Source organism: Mizuhopecten yessoensis, unplaced genomic scaffold (assembly GCF_002113885.1).
Source record: "Mizuhopecten yessoensis strain PY_sf001 unplaced genomic scaffold, ASM211388v2 scaffold9133, whole genome shotgun sequence".
Taxonomy (NCBI): domain Eukaryota; kingdom Metazoa; phylum Mollusca; class Bivalvia; order Pectinida; family Pectinidae; genus Mizuhopecten; species Mizuhopecten yessoensis.
The window spans coordinates 1057393-1071157 of NW_018407895.1; the positions used below are offsets into that span (position 1 = coordinate 1057393).

At 34.4% G+C, this 13765-nt stretch overlaps 1 protein-coding gene across 5 annotated transcripts in view; it reads right to left on the reverse strand.

The window, feature by feature from the left end:
• The window catches only part of LOC110457405 (cyclin-dependent kinase-like 5), a 79058-nt gene extending 68414 nt beyond the window's left edge, over positions 1-10644 (reverse strand). For all 5 annotated transcript variants that reach the window (XM_021508663.1, XM_021508665.1, XM_021508664.1 and 2 more), the window contains exons 1-3: positions 10319-10644; positions 6504-6603; positions 1104-1138 (exon numbers count right to left, since the gene is read on the reverse strand). In XM_021508663.1, coding sequence (XP_021364338.1) covers positions 1104-1138; positions 6504-6540 — 72 coding nt within the window. In that variant the 5' untranslated portion in view covers positions 6541-6603; positions 10319-10644. The remainder of the gene's footprint in view (positions 1-1103; positions 1139-6503; positions 6604-10318) is intronic.
• Positions 10645-13765: the final 3121 nt, after the last annotated feature.

Below are 13765 nucleotides of genomic sequence, written 5' to 3' on the forward strand. Positions count from 1 at the left end.
TGTGTCGCTTCCTCATTCCATTAACGGCCAATTATGATTTTAATCAATGAATATATCTAGTCATTGAGTTTTAATAACAGAAAAAAATGCATTTATAAAAGCAATATCCAACAGACACTAGTGAGGTCCTTGAGAAAATCTTCTTTCTGAAATAAGTGGCTCTTATAGATCTATATGTTTGCAAATCAGTATTGATTGCTAAGGGAAGATGTTACATTTGTAGGATTCTGAAATCAAATGCTGCTTGCTAGGGAAGATGTTACATTTGTAGGTTCTGAAATCAAATGCTGCTTGCTAGGGAAGATGTTATATTTGTAGGATTCTGAAATCAAATGTTGATTGTTAGAAAATTGAAAAAGTTATATTTGTAGGATTCTGAAATCCAATGTACATTGCTAGGGAAGATGGTATATTTGTACGATTCTGAAGCACCAGCTGGTAGATAGAAACAATGGATTGAACTTTGACCTCAAGGAAGTATGTTTATTCTAGCATCAGTCATGATCTTGAATAATTGAAACAAAACACACTACAGTCTACATACTGGTATCGGATTTATACTGGTATATAACGTAAATTCTGTCAAAACTGACCATAACAGGAACCAGAGGTATACACACCAGTATATGTAGATTCTACCTAAAGTCAGTACCACAGGACCACTGTTTATTATATCTGTAACACACTGTTACAATTACAAAGGTAGCACTGTAGCTGTCCAGGTCAACAATAATCAAGTACATAACTTTGTAATAGTGACAGACAAGCAAAAGTATAATCATTTCATCTTAAATTTATGAAAAAGAATTGCAATCCAGAAAATGTTAGTCTTGTCTTTTCTTGTGTTGTGATTACTTTTGACAAAACTAGTTACTAGTGAATCAAAACAGCTGGACATCTACTGGACTTTATCAAACCACTGCTGACACTGGTGGAACTCCTCACGCCAGCTTTAAAATACCTCTTTGTACACAAATCAAGAGGAAACATTTGTAAATCAATTGTTACCTGTACCCTTACCTCGTTTTAATTGTTACCATTTGCATATTTTAACTGGTACATAAATGATGCAATATATAATCTACACATAAGGAAGGACTTACCTTATGTCTGCATTTTAGAACCACACCATAGGCCCCTACAAAATATCAATACATTTCCATTACCATTTCATTAAGTTAAATTGTACAACAGCTGGATTATGACAAGCTCTTAAAAATGGATCAAATATTTCTTTAAAAATTGAAGGAACTTGTAAACTTGGAATTGCAATACAAATATGAAAATTTCCAGATTAGTACAAAATGTTTTATCGCTAAAATTAAATGTTCTAGTTAATCCCCAGTACTGCCACCAATGTATTGATGCCTAGACCGCTGGCCATTGGTTCGCACAGGTAATGAAGTTCCCCTGACAGTGTGTATGGTAAAGTAGGCATTTGAACACAGTCAACACCTCCCCCCTCACCAACCACCACCAAAAAAATAAGAAATCAAACAAAATGTTTAAAATGTAATTTCAAGTCAGAACATTCGTGAATAGTTAGAAAAAAAGAAGAAATATAAATAATCACGAAATCTTATATCAGTCATCACATCAATTCAAAACAGCGTTTCCGATTTTAAATGATTGCCTAAAGTTATAAAACCTGTAAATGAAATATCTGGTATAGGTAATTTACTGTACATCATTGTGTGCTGGCTGTACAAGGCAAATGTCGTTTGTGGTGACAGATAATTATCATGTTCCTTTTGTGTTCATGTTCAAAGCATGTCTTATGATAAGTAGCTAGGTATTGCAAACTACTGAAGTTCAACAAAATGAGTTTTCATGCCCATCAGTTTTCAATACAAGTTCATATTGTTTCCAGATATCATTTGGGAAATGGACACCTCTGGATGGTTTAAATGAAGTCCCGCCATCTGAAATGCACCACCTGTGTATGGGTATAGATTACAATTTTACACCTGTACTGCACCAGCCCACAGGGAACATGAAATGGACATCTCCTAGGGCAGTGAAATTGACGTCCCTAGTGACAGTCATCACAAGTCATGTTGATTTCACGGCAGTTCAATACCCGTTAGTCTACTCAATACCCTTTGTTTAGATTTCCAAACCTAATTGATGATACACCCAAATGCCCTTGTACACCGTACATAGAACCTTAATTACAATGCAGTTCAATAACTTGAACACACACAACCAACTTACGACGAAACAATGCAAACAAATAACTTGTGTGTACACATGTAGATTATTACAGACCAGGTGATTAAAGGAGAAATGAAAACACTGACTTTAATTCATCATCACTAACTCTGACTAAATGTGCCATGTTATGCTAACTCTGACTAAATGTGCCATGTTATGCTAACTCTGACTAAATATGCCATGTTATCATTTATGCACTCTATTTAGTTTCAGGGTCTACAAAAAAAATAAAAAGACTTTCAATATTATTAGGAATTTTTCATAAGATTATATTAATTTCAAATTAATTTTAATATCACCAAATGTGAATGAAATGTGACTGTCAGTGAGACATCTGGTACCAAGTGGCGACTTAGCTGGAGATCGGGGATGTATACAGGGTACCACTTCGTAAACAGAACAAGAAAATAAAACCCCAGCTCATTGATTTCTTTATCACAGGAAGAACAGAAGATCTACGGCCCCCTAAAGTGTAGTGATGACGGTTGGTTTCACCAGCGACAGTTATATAATGAACAAATATAATCTGTCAGACAGGGACACGACAAGATCATAACTCTGCCGGGTTTGTGTATAATAGTTCTTCCTGTTTGATCTTCTTTTATACTACATAACAACACCTGTCATTCAACAATGATTATAGATCTAAAGTTTACCCCACAAGTCTTGCTGCCACCACCCCCCTCCCCCAAACCCCCCACCCCACCAATCACACCAAACACATTCAATCTCTAGTACTGTTTTAACAGTACTTATGATCAAAGAGGCCATGGGCCTAACTTATTGACCCACCTTTCCAAAACTTAGTCAGATTAAACTTATATTTCTGTTGAACTTGTGTACATATAACATGTACACATAACATGCATGCCTCATTTCTAAAATAATCCTTGGTTTAATTCTGACAAAACCAAACCATATAAAACTTCAATAAATTTCAGATATATATACCTGGTAAAAAACCTCTGAGGAATTTAATTTTAAATTCGGCAAAATGCAAAAAGCGTTTTTATTTTTTGCATACAAATTATTTGAAATAAACTTATTTTAAATTTCCATTTAAACAGGAATAAATGACCTGACTCAATGCTGGAGCACGCTTAGTCTGTTTGAATGACCTTATACATGTATAGTAACTCTAAAGTCTATAACAACAGTTACAGTCCCTACTACTTCAGGCACTACAGAATACCATTGTGGTTTATCATGTATAAAGTAGCCTCCCCTTGATTTTGTCCCAGATAACTAAGGGTACTTTCGTGTATCCGGTTGAAATAGTTGAACCTGTAAAGAAAACGACAGACACAGATCTGAACCGAGGCTTACCTCAGGAACATCCGGCACGTGTAGATTCAGTGGTCCAGACGTACCTGACCGAAACTAAAATGCTAACTATTGCTAGTTTGCGTTATTTCTTTCTAAAACAATGTCAAGCCACATATAGTTTTTAAGATAGCTTATGTTATTCAGTGGACGCGTGAGAGAAGGGCATAATATTCTTGATACATTGTTTTTTATTCTCCAAAACTGTGCATTTTTAGCTCTGCTTAAAGATCGGTCCAAGTGCGTTTGTTTATCGTAGAATATTTCTGCGCCACACGTACTGTTTCAACCGGGATACGCGAATGTAGCGTTAGTGTAGCACAGTTGAACCAGGGCATTTCTGTTGAACAGATAGCTTAGTTGGTTAGATTTTAGGTCCAGGGTTGTATTCCTGTTCTAGCCCCGCTGATTTTTTTCACACAGAACATTGCTGTTGATTTTTTTTGTTAATTTCATATTCTTGTTTATTAAAAAAAAAAAAAGTCCAGCAAGCCACAATGTATGGTTTTCTTTTCAGAAATGATTTATGAAAGCTGTAGTCATGCTGGAAAAAAGTGTCCAATGCAGTGTTACATTTTTGGTAGTGGTACAGGGATTCTTTCAAGTGTCAAGTATGATTTAGCTCAAAGTTATGTCCTTTAATATATGAAATATGGCAGCGAGGGATATAGCAAGTTTCTGATTCCCTAAGACTATGTCTATTTCCCTGAGGTAAATCTGAGGGAAGTAGCACCTAAACTGTAATTCATTATATAGATTGTAGATCTACAAACACTCAAACAATTTAAACAGTCTATTCCAACCAAAATTTATGAACCCCTATATAGATGGAGAGCCATATCTACTCTTTTTATATCATCCGTGGCAGTGTTCGAACTTAACCAACGACTCATAGACAATGTTATCAATAAGAATGTGACAACTGGCCATGGGTGGAGTCAGGTCCATACAAGCTCCACCTATCTCCACCTGATTGGCTTGGTCATTTCCATGAGTAAGTTACCAAAATTTTTTTGCTGAAAGTGAATCTGCATCCCAAGGAAATGTTGAGTAAGCTAGTCTGCATGGATGTTTTAGTTCTCAGAATAACACACAGCACAAAGAGGACTTATACTCCATGGACAGTGAAATCAGGCAAAATGCAGGGATATCATAAGTCAATTTAACAAATTACTTTGATATAAAGTGAATTAAGCAGAGGTAAACTAACACACAATTTATTGAACACTATTTGTTATACTTTTTATCTCAGCAATACCTTACTGGTTTCATTTTTTAAACCTGAATAATGATCTCGTCAGTCTATTAAAAGTTATCTCAAGCCTTCAATATAATAATCTCTCAAGGATTTAATTCATATTCTATATAATTCTAGATTTTGACTGAGTTAATACCCTCGGTTTGAAGGATAATTGTCGGAACTAACTGTGAAGATTGTTTATATGACAGGTACAAGTGAATCAATGCAACAGTGCAATTTAATATAATAGTCGGAAACGGTCAAAGCTCTTTACCATAAATAAAAACGCTCCATGCAAAATCTTGGACCAATAATTGTATCCAGTCGGTGCCTGATTTTCTATATCAATTGACAATTCTAAAGGAAATCACAAATCAATACATGTTTCTTGTTGTAGTTGGTTGTATTTTACGTCAGAACTTCAAACTACAAAGGCCAGGAGGTCAGCCCAGAATACAAATTTGACATTAGGTTACCATTGATCGAGTTTTTAATGATCTAAATAGCTGTGTAACTATTCCATGGTAACTTTTATTGACATCCTGTTACAGGTATTCAAAACGGAGATTAAAACGTAAAATTTGTATCACCAGACAAAGGCTATACAGAAGCACAACATGAATGATTCAAACGTTTGTATCTGTGACACATGACAGATAGATTGTCAGCACTGGTATAGATTGTCAGGTAATTTACATAAACAGAAAAGGATACCTACATTATGATGAACAATAACACAAAGCGGGAACCAAGCCCCAGTATGACAATAAAATGCAATAATTTTGAAAAAAAAGACACATTTATATCTCATTTCAATTCATATAAACTATTTCTCAGACTACTTAAAGGTATATCTCGCAATTTCCATACCATCTCTGCAATTGTCCTAGGATTTTACTCAAACTGTTTAGAAATTTTAATTTCATATATATGACAGTTACACACAGTATGAACAGTTTAACTGATAAGGATGCTCCAGTCTGTTTACATTGGAATTTAAGCCATCAGATTTACTACAGAAGATCCGGAAAAATGCATGGACTATTTAAGGAAACTAAGGTGAATCAGAATAAGCCAGGTCTACAATGTGTACAATAACTTGATGATTTAAACACAGAGTAGAAATGTAAGAGGGAGTTTAACTTGGATACATAACCGTCACATATAGTAGTGCAACAATGTACATGTAAATCAGGAGTAGAAATGTGACCAAGATTTGTGGTACACACCTTAAACTATAACTTGTACAGTGTATCATTATACCTCATTTATGTAACGGCCTGTTTCAGTGGATTATATTGATCACATGACAGGTTAATACAACATTGTGTCGCCCTCACATGCTGAAGTTTCTCTGGTCATATTTATCTTATTTGCAGCTTCTTTGGAAAAAACAGCAGATTCTAAATGACTGAACGAAGCATGTACAGTTAACATTTGTGTATCCCCCTAATGAAACATGCTTGATCTCGGGGAAACAAAGAATTGTATTTCCTTACCAAAAGAGCAAATTCAATTTTTTATTATACTGAAATAACACAATAGCAAATTAAAAGTTGATCAGGTTGACATGCAAGTTGTCATCTACTTCAGTCACTGTGAACTCAGGTGTGCTTGCTCCTGCCTTATCATTTGGAAACAAATAATCATGTTACCCTACAACAAGAGTATTAAATGTAAGGTGTAAATCAGGAGTAGAGATGTAACAAGGAGCTGGAATACGTACCTTCACCTACTACTCCCAAGATTTCGTACTTGTTCATCACATAGCAATCTCTCGTCCTCCCAATCACACGTCAAACGGCGGACGATCCCGCTCATAAATACTGAAATCAACACAAGAATTATAAAAGTACATTGCATTGAAATATTATATATCAATATAATATGAAGCTAAATAACAAGCAGAAAATACCAGGGCATGAGGTTATAATGAACAGGGCATCATTTACACACCAAGGCATCATATACCACACCAAGGCATCATATACCACACCAAGGCATCATATACCACACCAAGGCATCATATACACACCAAGGCACCATATACACACCAAGGCATCATATACCACACCAAGGCATCATATACACACCAAGGCATCATATACCACACCAAGGCATCATATACACACCAAGGCACCATTTACACACCAAGGCATCATATACCACACCAAGGCATCATATACCACACCAAGGCATCATATACCACACCAAGGCATCATATACCACACCAAGACATCATATACCACACCAAGGCATCATATACCACACCAAGACATCATATACCACACCAAGGCATCATATACACACCAAGGCAACAGAAAATTTTATCGTGAGCCAGAACAATCATTAAAACTGCACATCAGTTGAATAATCAGTATGCAACCTCACAGGTATACATGACAAGTATCAAATTAAGAGAAATCTTTAAATCACATGATAAATGTCTATAACTCAGGTCCAGATAACCCTGCAGAATAAAAATTGAATTGATCTTAAAGTCAATAATTGTACTTAGGCAATCTGATTTACTTGAACTAGTTAAAAGGAAATTTACTTTTACATAGACTAGACCATCTTAAAAATCAATTTTAAATGTAGATTTTATTGTTCTTCCGTTCAGTTCACATATATCTGATTTACGGTCTAATCTACAGCATATTCTCAAATATTTTTTAAGTGAATTAGCTAGATATTTCATATTAAGGAACACATCAAATCTTTTTGTTTAAAAACAAATGCCTCCTTCAGCAAAGAATAAATGAGCAAATAAAAATACACCTGTATAAGGACATACCATACATAATAAAACATGTACCTATGATACACGAGCATCATCTTCTATACATGTATGTATTGTTATGCTCTCTCTCATGACAGAATCTTCAACATGTTGAAGGTGGTCATTATTCATTAGAACTAGAACTATTACTGCAATAAAAGGTAGTAATATCTTAAAAGTATTTTGGAGAAAATGTTGAATTCATATGTCATCTCCTTTAATTCAAATTTGAATTCAAACTATTTGGTTACAATACAAAACTATATACAGGGGTTGACACTAACACTAGTCCGCTAGTCCTGGACTAGTAGATTTAACAGGGGTCGACACTAACACTAGTCTGCTAGTCCTGGACTAGTAGATTTCAGTAAGGACTAGTGAATCACCTAACCTAACTGGTCCTTTGGACTTGTGAAAAATATGATTATAAAATAAGAATATTTTTTTCTAAAATTTAGAAAACTGCTTGAAATAAGATAAATTGCATGATAATCGTCAAATTTTACCTAAAACTTTCCCATATTTTTATGGCAGTAGATATTTTAAGTCCACTACAATCGATTACTTTTGATGTTTTGTGCTGTAGATCGCGATGTTTCCATATCAGGAAATCTTGGACTACCGATAGTTACATTGACGAAGGACTAGCAATACAATTTATTCAACTAGTCCTGTGGACTACCATTACCAAACAAAAAAAGTTAGTGTCTATCCCTGATATGAGAAATCTCTATTCTCTATAGTCTCCAAAACAATGCTTGTAAGTTTAGATAACTAAACGTCACATTATAGACTAATAAGTAAAATAAATAGCTGACTATCATCACATTTACTAGACTTTTACACTTTATAAACTCTGATCAATTACTATAGATTGTACTGTGTATACTATAAGCCATCAAGTTATTATATAATTTGGAAATTCTGTGTTTTCAATTACACTAGATACAGATAGGGCCTCACTGAACCCTCAGGAGAAACTGTTTAGCCAATTACTACCTTTCATTGATATCAATAGCCTCAATAACAAAGTCAACATCAAACCTGGTCAGGTCAATTACCAGAGAAAGCTGGTGATGTGTTTATATTTATGGTAGCCTGTTTTGTTGGCAATCCACACACAATTAGGTCAAAAGTATAACACAACAATACACCAACGTATATGAGTACACAATCTATTGGTACCAAGGACATTTTCTTATGTAACATTTAACAGTAAGTTTACAGTAATTAGTTTGCACAGGTGTCTGCTGAGACTGCAGGTGCTGAAGTTAACTAATAAAATGAATTAAAAAAAACATATCTGTGTGACACCATGCAGTCATCACAAAAGATTTAAAAATAATGTGATCACTTTCAACTGAGGATAAAATGTTCACAAGACTCTGATGATAAACACGTTTAGATGATACCGATAGGTAGCCAAATTATCATTTCTAGTCAGCTTCAGTAATCTAGTTACAAATGTAGCTACATGCCTAAAAAATCCATTGATCGGGTTTCACTTGTAAACCAGTGTCGTGTTGATATCATCCAAAAACAAGTTTTAATATCAAATTTATATTTTTTTGTTTTCTCATGACAACTTGGACCAGGATGAAGTACAAATATTAAAAAGAAATATGACTTAAAGTTGAGAAATATCCTTTTTAATATATACAAATTGTATGCATAACTTTCCCAAAATAATATTTTTTATACAAGTTCAAAAGACAAAGCAGAACATAAAGAGAGTTATAGATCAAATCAATAGATAAGCGGGGTAGATAGTGGATGTATTTAATTTTACATGCCATTCAAACAATTCAACAAGCTTGAAATCATGTCTATATGACTTTTTTTCAAATCTGCATGCAACCTAGTTAAGGTTAATATTTTATAACTGATCCCAATACTTCTTTTCTTAGATACAAGTTTCCAGAAAAAAAGTTACATGGTTTGCCAGTCACGAGTGGGGACTTATAGGTGGCATGCATAACATACTTCCAATATGAAGGTTAATCAGTAGCAAGCCAACTTTGTCAAAGTGTAAGATTGGTAAATTTTGAGGGAAATTGTCAAGATTTCATATATCCTTCAAGAAAGTGCTATATCAACTAACTGACTAGTTCCCAATATTGTCTGATAATTGGTGTTTATTAAAAGTATACATGTCCTCCATCAGTCGTGATAGTGCTAGCTGGAATTTAAATTAAACCTTCTTGTCGAATACAGAGAGTATTCGACCCAACATGTTATTTCATTTTGTCTAAATTAATAATTCAATTTTATTTGATAAATCAATTTTATTCATGTTGATTAAATAACACAAAAAATATCTTATTTTATTTGCGATTGTTTTTTTCTTTGCTTGCTTGCTAAGACAACCGTAATAATTTGAAAAAAGAGGCATGCAGTACAACATACGGCATCAACACACAAGGAAAAACTCAAAGTTGACATGATACAAAAGTCAACACCTGGTAGGCCTACCCTTTTAAAATTTTGCGGGATCTGTTTGGTTTTCTTATAAATCACGAATTAATATCAGATGAATTAAAATATTGTGAAACTGAATTTCAATATAAATAAAGTTAAGGTATCTTTTGAATGATAACATGGCAAACCCTACATATCCAGAATTCTCAGTAAACTTACAAAACTTACTGTAATCTAACGGGACATTTATGTACCCATTTGCCTACTATTCTATTCATACAAAAGTAGGAATTCATATTATTTCAACACATAACAATTATTTAGAAGTATATAAATTTTACCTTGAAACACAAACTGACTGATGTCATCTGTGACACAAATCAGGAGAAATCATGGTTAAAAAGCTTCCGAGACAAGTTTGTCACTCACTCAGCAGAGTAAGCTCCGAAGTAGCAACTCACAAACGGTAAATTTCTTCAACAAACCTCCAAACTACATTATCAAGACAATTTGAAGTTACTGCAACATACGGGTTTGCATCACTGATTGTTCAGTTAACACTTTTCCTTTTCAAATCAAACACAAAATCGCATATATCCGAGTGAATGGTAACGCATGTAAACAACTCCCTCTCATGACTTCATCTGTCCGCCATGAATATTTTCCTTGCCAACATACCCAGCATGCATTTCAAGCCTGGACCGCTTCGAAAGTCATGACCTTATATACTGGGGCTCACCATGGGGTTACATTAATATCATACATACTTCGCAAATTCAATATCGGGGAAAATGTGTTCATTAAACAACGAAATAAAATAATCTAATTTGTGAATACATCGAATGACATTCAATAAAAATATTCGACAGAAATAAATGCTTAAATTTGAACAATGATTTTGAGAACTTACAATCAAAAAAATCTGTTTTATTTTTTCAGACTAAAGTCACACTAACACAATTGGTACAATTTTGACAGTTTTTTAGTGATCTTTAAAAATTCAGATCTTGTATCTGGAATGTTTCTTGATTCTTGACAAAGACTACCTATGGTGGTTCATTTTCAGGAAAAGATTTATATCTAAGTAATTTATTTTTGAAAATAGAACGCTTAACTCGGAGTGAGATTTCGTCCGTTTTTCGGCCGTAAATAGTACCCAAATTGGTACACCATATCACAGGCTATGGAAATTGTTTTTATTTCTACAAGTTGATGTGCCGATTACAACAAAATATATTGCTTTTATAGATACCATATTGAACTATAATTGTATATATTCACTTTTATATTATCCGAATATAAGGACCAGAAATCAACATTTAAACAGGCTTATATTTAACCCCTTGAAAATCCTCCAAAGTTTCGTCGACGTACGTCGTTTTTACTGGTTTTCTGATATGTTTACTTTGAAGTCATCGTGTACTCTTAAAATGTTCCTGAAAACAAAACTATTCGGCAGAAATGCTGTTAAATATCTATTTTGTTATACTGTCAAAGAAAAATGCTCAAATTAAATTTTTAAGTACTATTCGAACAATTTTCTGACCGTGTACCAATTTGGGTAGTGCACCAATTGTGGTAGCGTGACGTTAGATATAACTCCAGGGGGGAACACTTAATTAGTTACGCTCCCTGAAGAGCATAAGTGAGCGGAACCCTCGGAGTCTCGAGGATGTCTTCTTAAATACTACTGACTTTGTTCTATGACATTATGCCATTAAAAATGAGTTACTTTTTATTTTTGATTAAATGACAGTTTTTTTTTTATATCAACCACGGTCTAATCTAATTCCGTGATATCAACATAATGCCACGAAATTAGATTATCTGAGTCCGTGATAATGCTCGAATAAAGCTCGATGTTATAAAAACTGATCCATATTATTTCAGCTGCAGTATCTAATGGAAGAGGTTGATTTCATTATTCATTAGTGTGAAAGTTCGTGACTGTAAAGACAGTGTCAACTGGGCCCACTTGTATAAAACATCTCAAAGTTAAGGAAAATCTCAAGCAATGTATTGTCTATGGGTTGAGATGTTTGATACAGATGTGTCAACTAATGGTAGAAAATTAACATCAGAGTCGACCCCGTTTAGATGTTCATAATGAAATAAATATAATTATATTATGGGTATCGGTGTAAATATATGGATTTTTACATTAAATCATTAAAAATAATTACCTATAAGAGTATTCTCACTTTTATATAAATGTAGAACTGTACTTGGTGCAGGAGCGGGAAAATGCAGGGCCAGATCAGGGTTCGAACGCGGGTCCCTCAGAACTCTAAATAGACGCTCTACCAATTGACCATAAAATGTCATAAAATGTCCAATTTTTCGTTTCCTCGAATGGTTACTCTCAGATGCCGCATCAAATCAATACAAATATTCATTTTCCCCCCGTACTATCATCACCTGGAACTCTATACCCACAGACATCGCCCAATCGCCTGATTTTGATTTAAATTCATTTAAATCAGCAATTGTAGGCTTCAACCCTTTTCCTCTATACTGACTTCATGTATACTTTTTGTAAATAGTTTGATCATATACGAAAATACCATAAAAAATAAGTTTTTAACTGCCACCTCTAGGAACCTCTCAAAGTGACGATTGCACTCCATCAAGGAGATCTGTCACTTAATGGGAGATGATGATGAGCTTGTTATACTGTAAACCCTATTTAACCATTTCATCCCTATGTAACTTTAGTAGACTCTATCGTGCATTGATATGGACGGGTCCATTATGGTCTACAGTGGTGAAAGGGTTGAAGAATTTTGAAGAAAAAAATATCACACATAAAATAAAATTACCAAGTCCTAATCGATTGTTTGAGAAACGGAATCGGAAATCTGTTTTTGTTTATAATAGAAGATGCTCCAAGTCAGAGAGACTTATCGCCCTTATAGTGCGTGTTTTATATTCTTTATTTTTAACTTTATTTATTTTACAACAATTATGAAACAAGTTTTTACAACTTACATATCTCTCTTGTTTCCCCGGATGTTAGCTCACAGTGGTATTAATGAGGGAGGAAACCGGAGTACCAGGAGAAAACCCACGTAGTCGGTCAGGTGACCCCATATCTTGTTTTATATTCACGGCGCGTGTTACTCTGTGCGTTTATATTTACTGTCCGTGATATATTGATCTCTTACTCTCTGAATCAGACAGACCGGTTATTTTTTTGTGATGGCGGTGATCGTACGTTACCCAGACACGTATCTGTCTAATTACGAATGTAGTGTCCGAATGACAAGTATTTCAGTCGAATTATTTCCTACGTATTTTGGCGGGGGAAAGACGGTTGACAAAGTTTGTCGAGAACAGATCACAAATTTATATTATCGTATTTGTCGAATGTAATAAGCATACTTAGAAATACATCTCTAAATAGTAGCCGAGCAACATAGTGCACATAATTACCTCCGATTTCAGGTTACAGACAATAATTCTAATGAATATTTGATTAGATCGTCCCACGTAAGATGAGTAGCGAATGTATCTGTATCGATTTTGACCATATGTCTTGAATGTAAAATTGCCGAAGCACAAAAGTTTAACAGGTACACGTGCTCCTCAACGTATAAGATTTTACATGTATGGATACACGAGTGATATGGAGCGCCTTTGATGTGTGTATGCAGATGCGCCTTCGACATGCCATTATTGATGCACTACCTGGATAATTTCCAACAGTTAGACATTTTTTATTGTTTTGGAACACATTGGTCATGTCGTCTGTCTCATCGTCTGACACGAATACGTCTGCATCCAGCTGC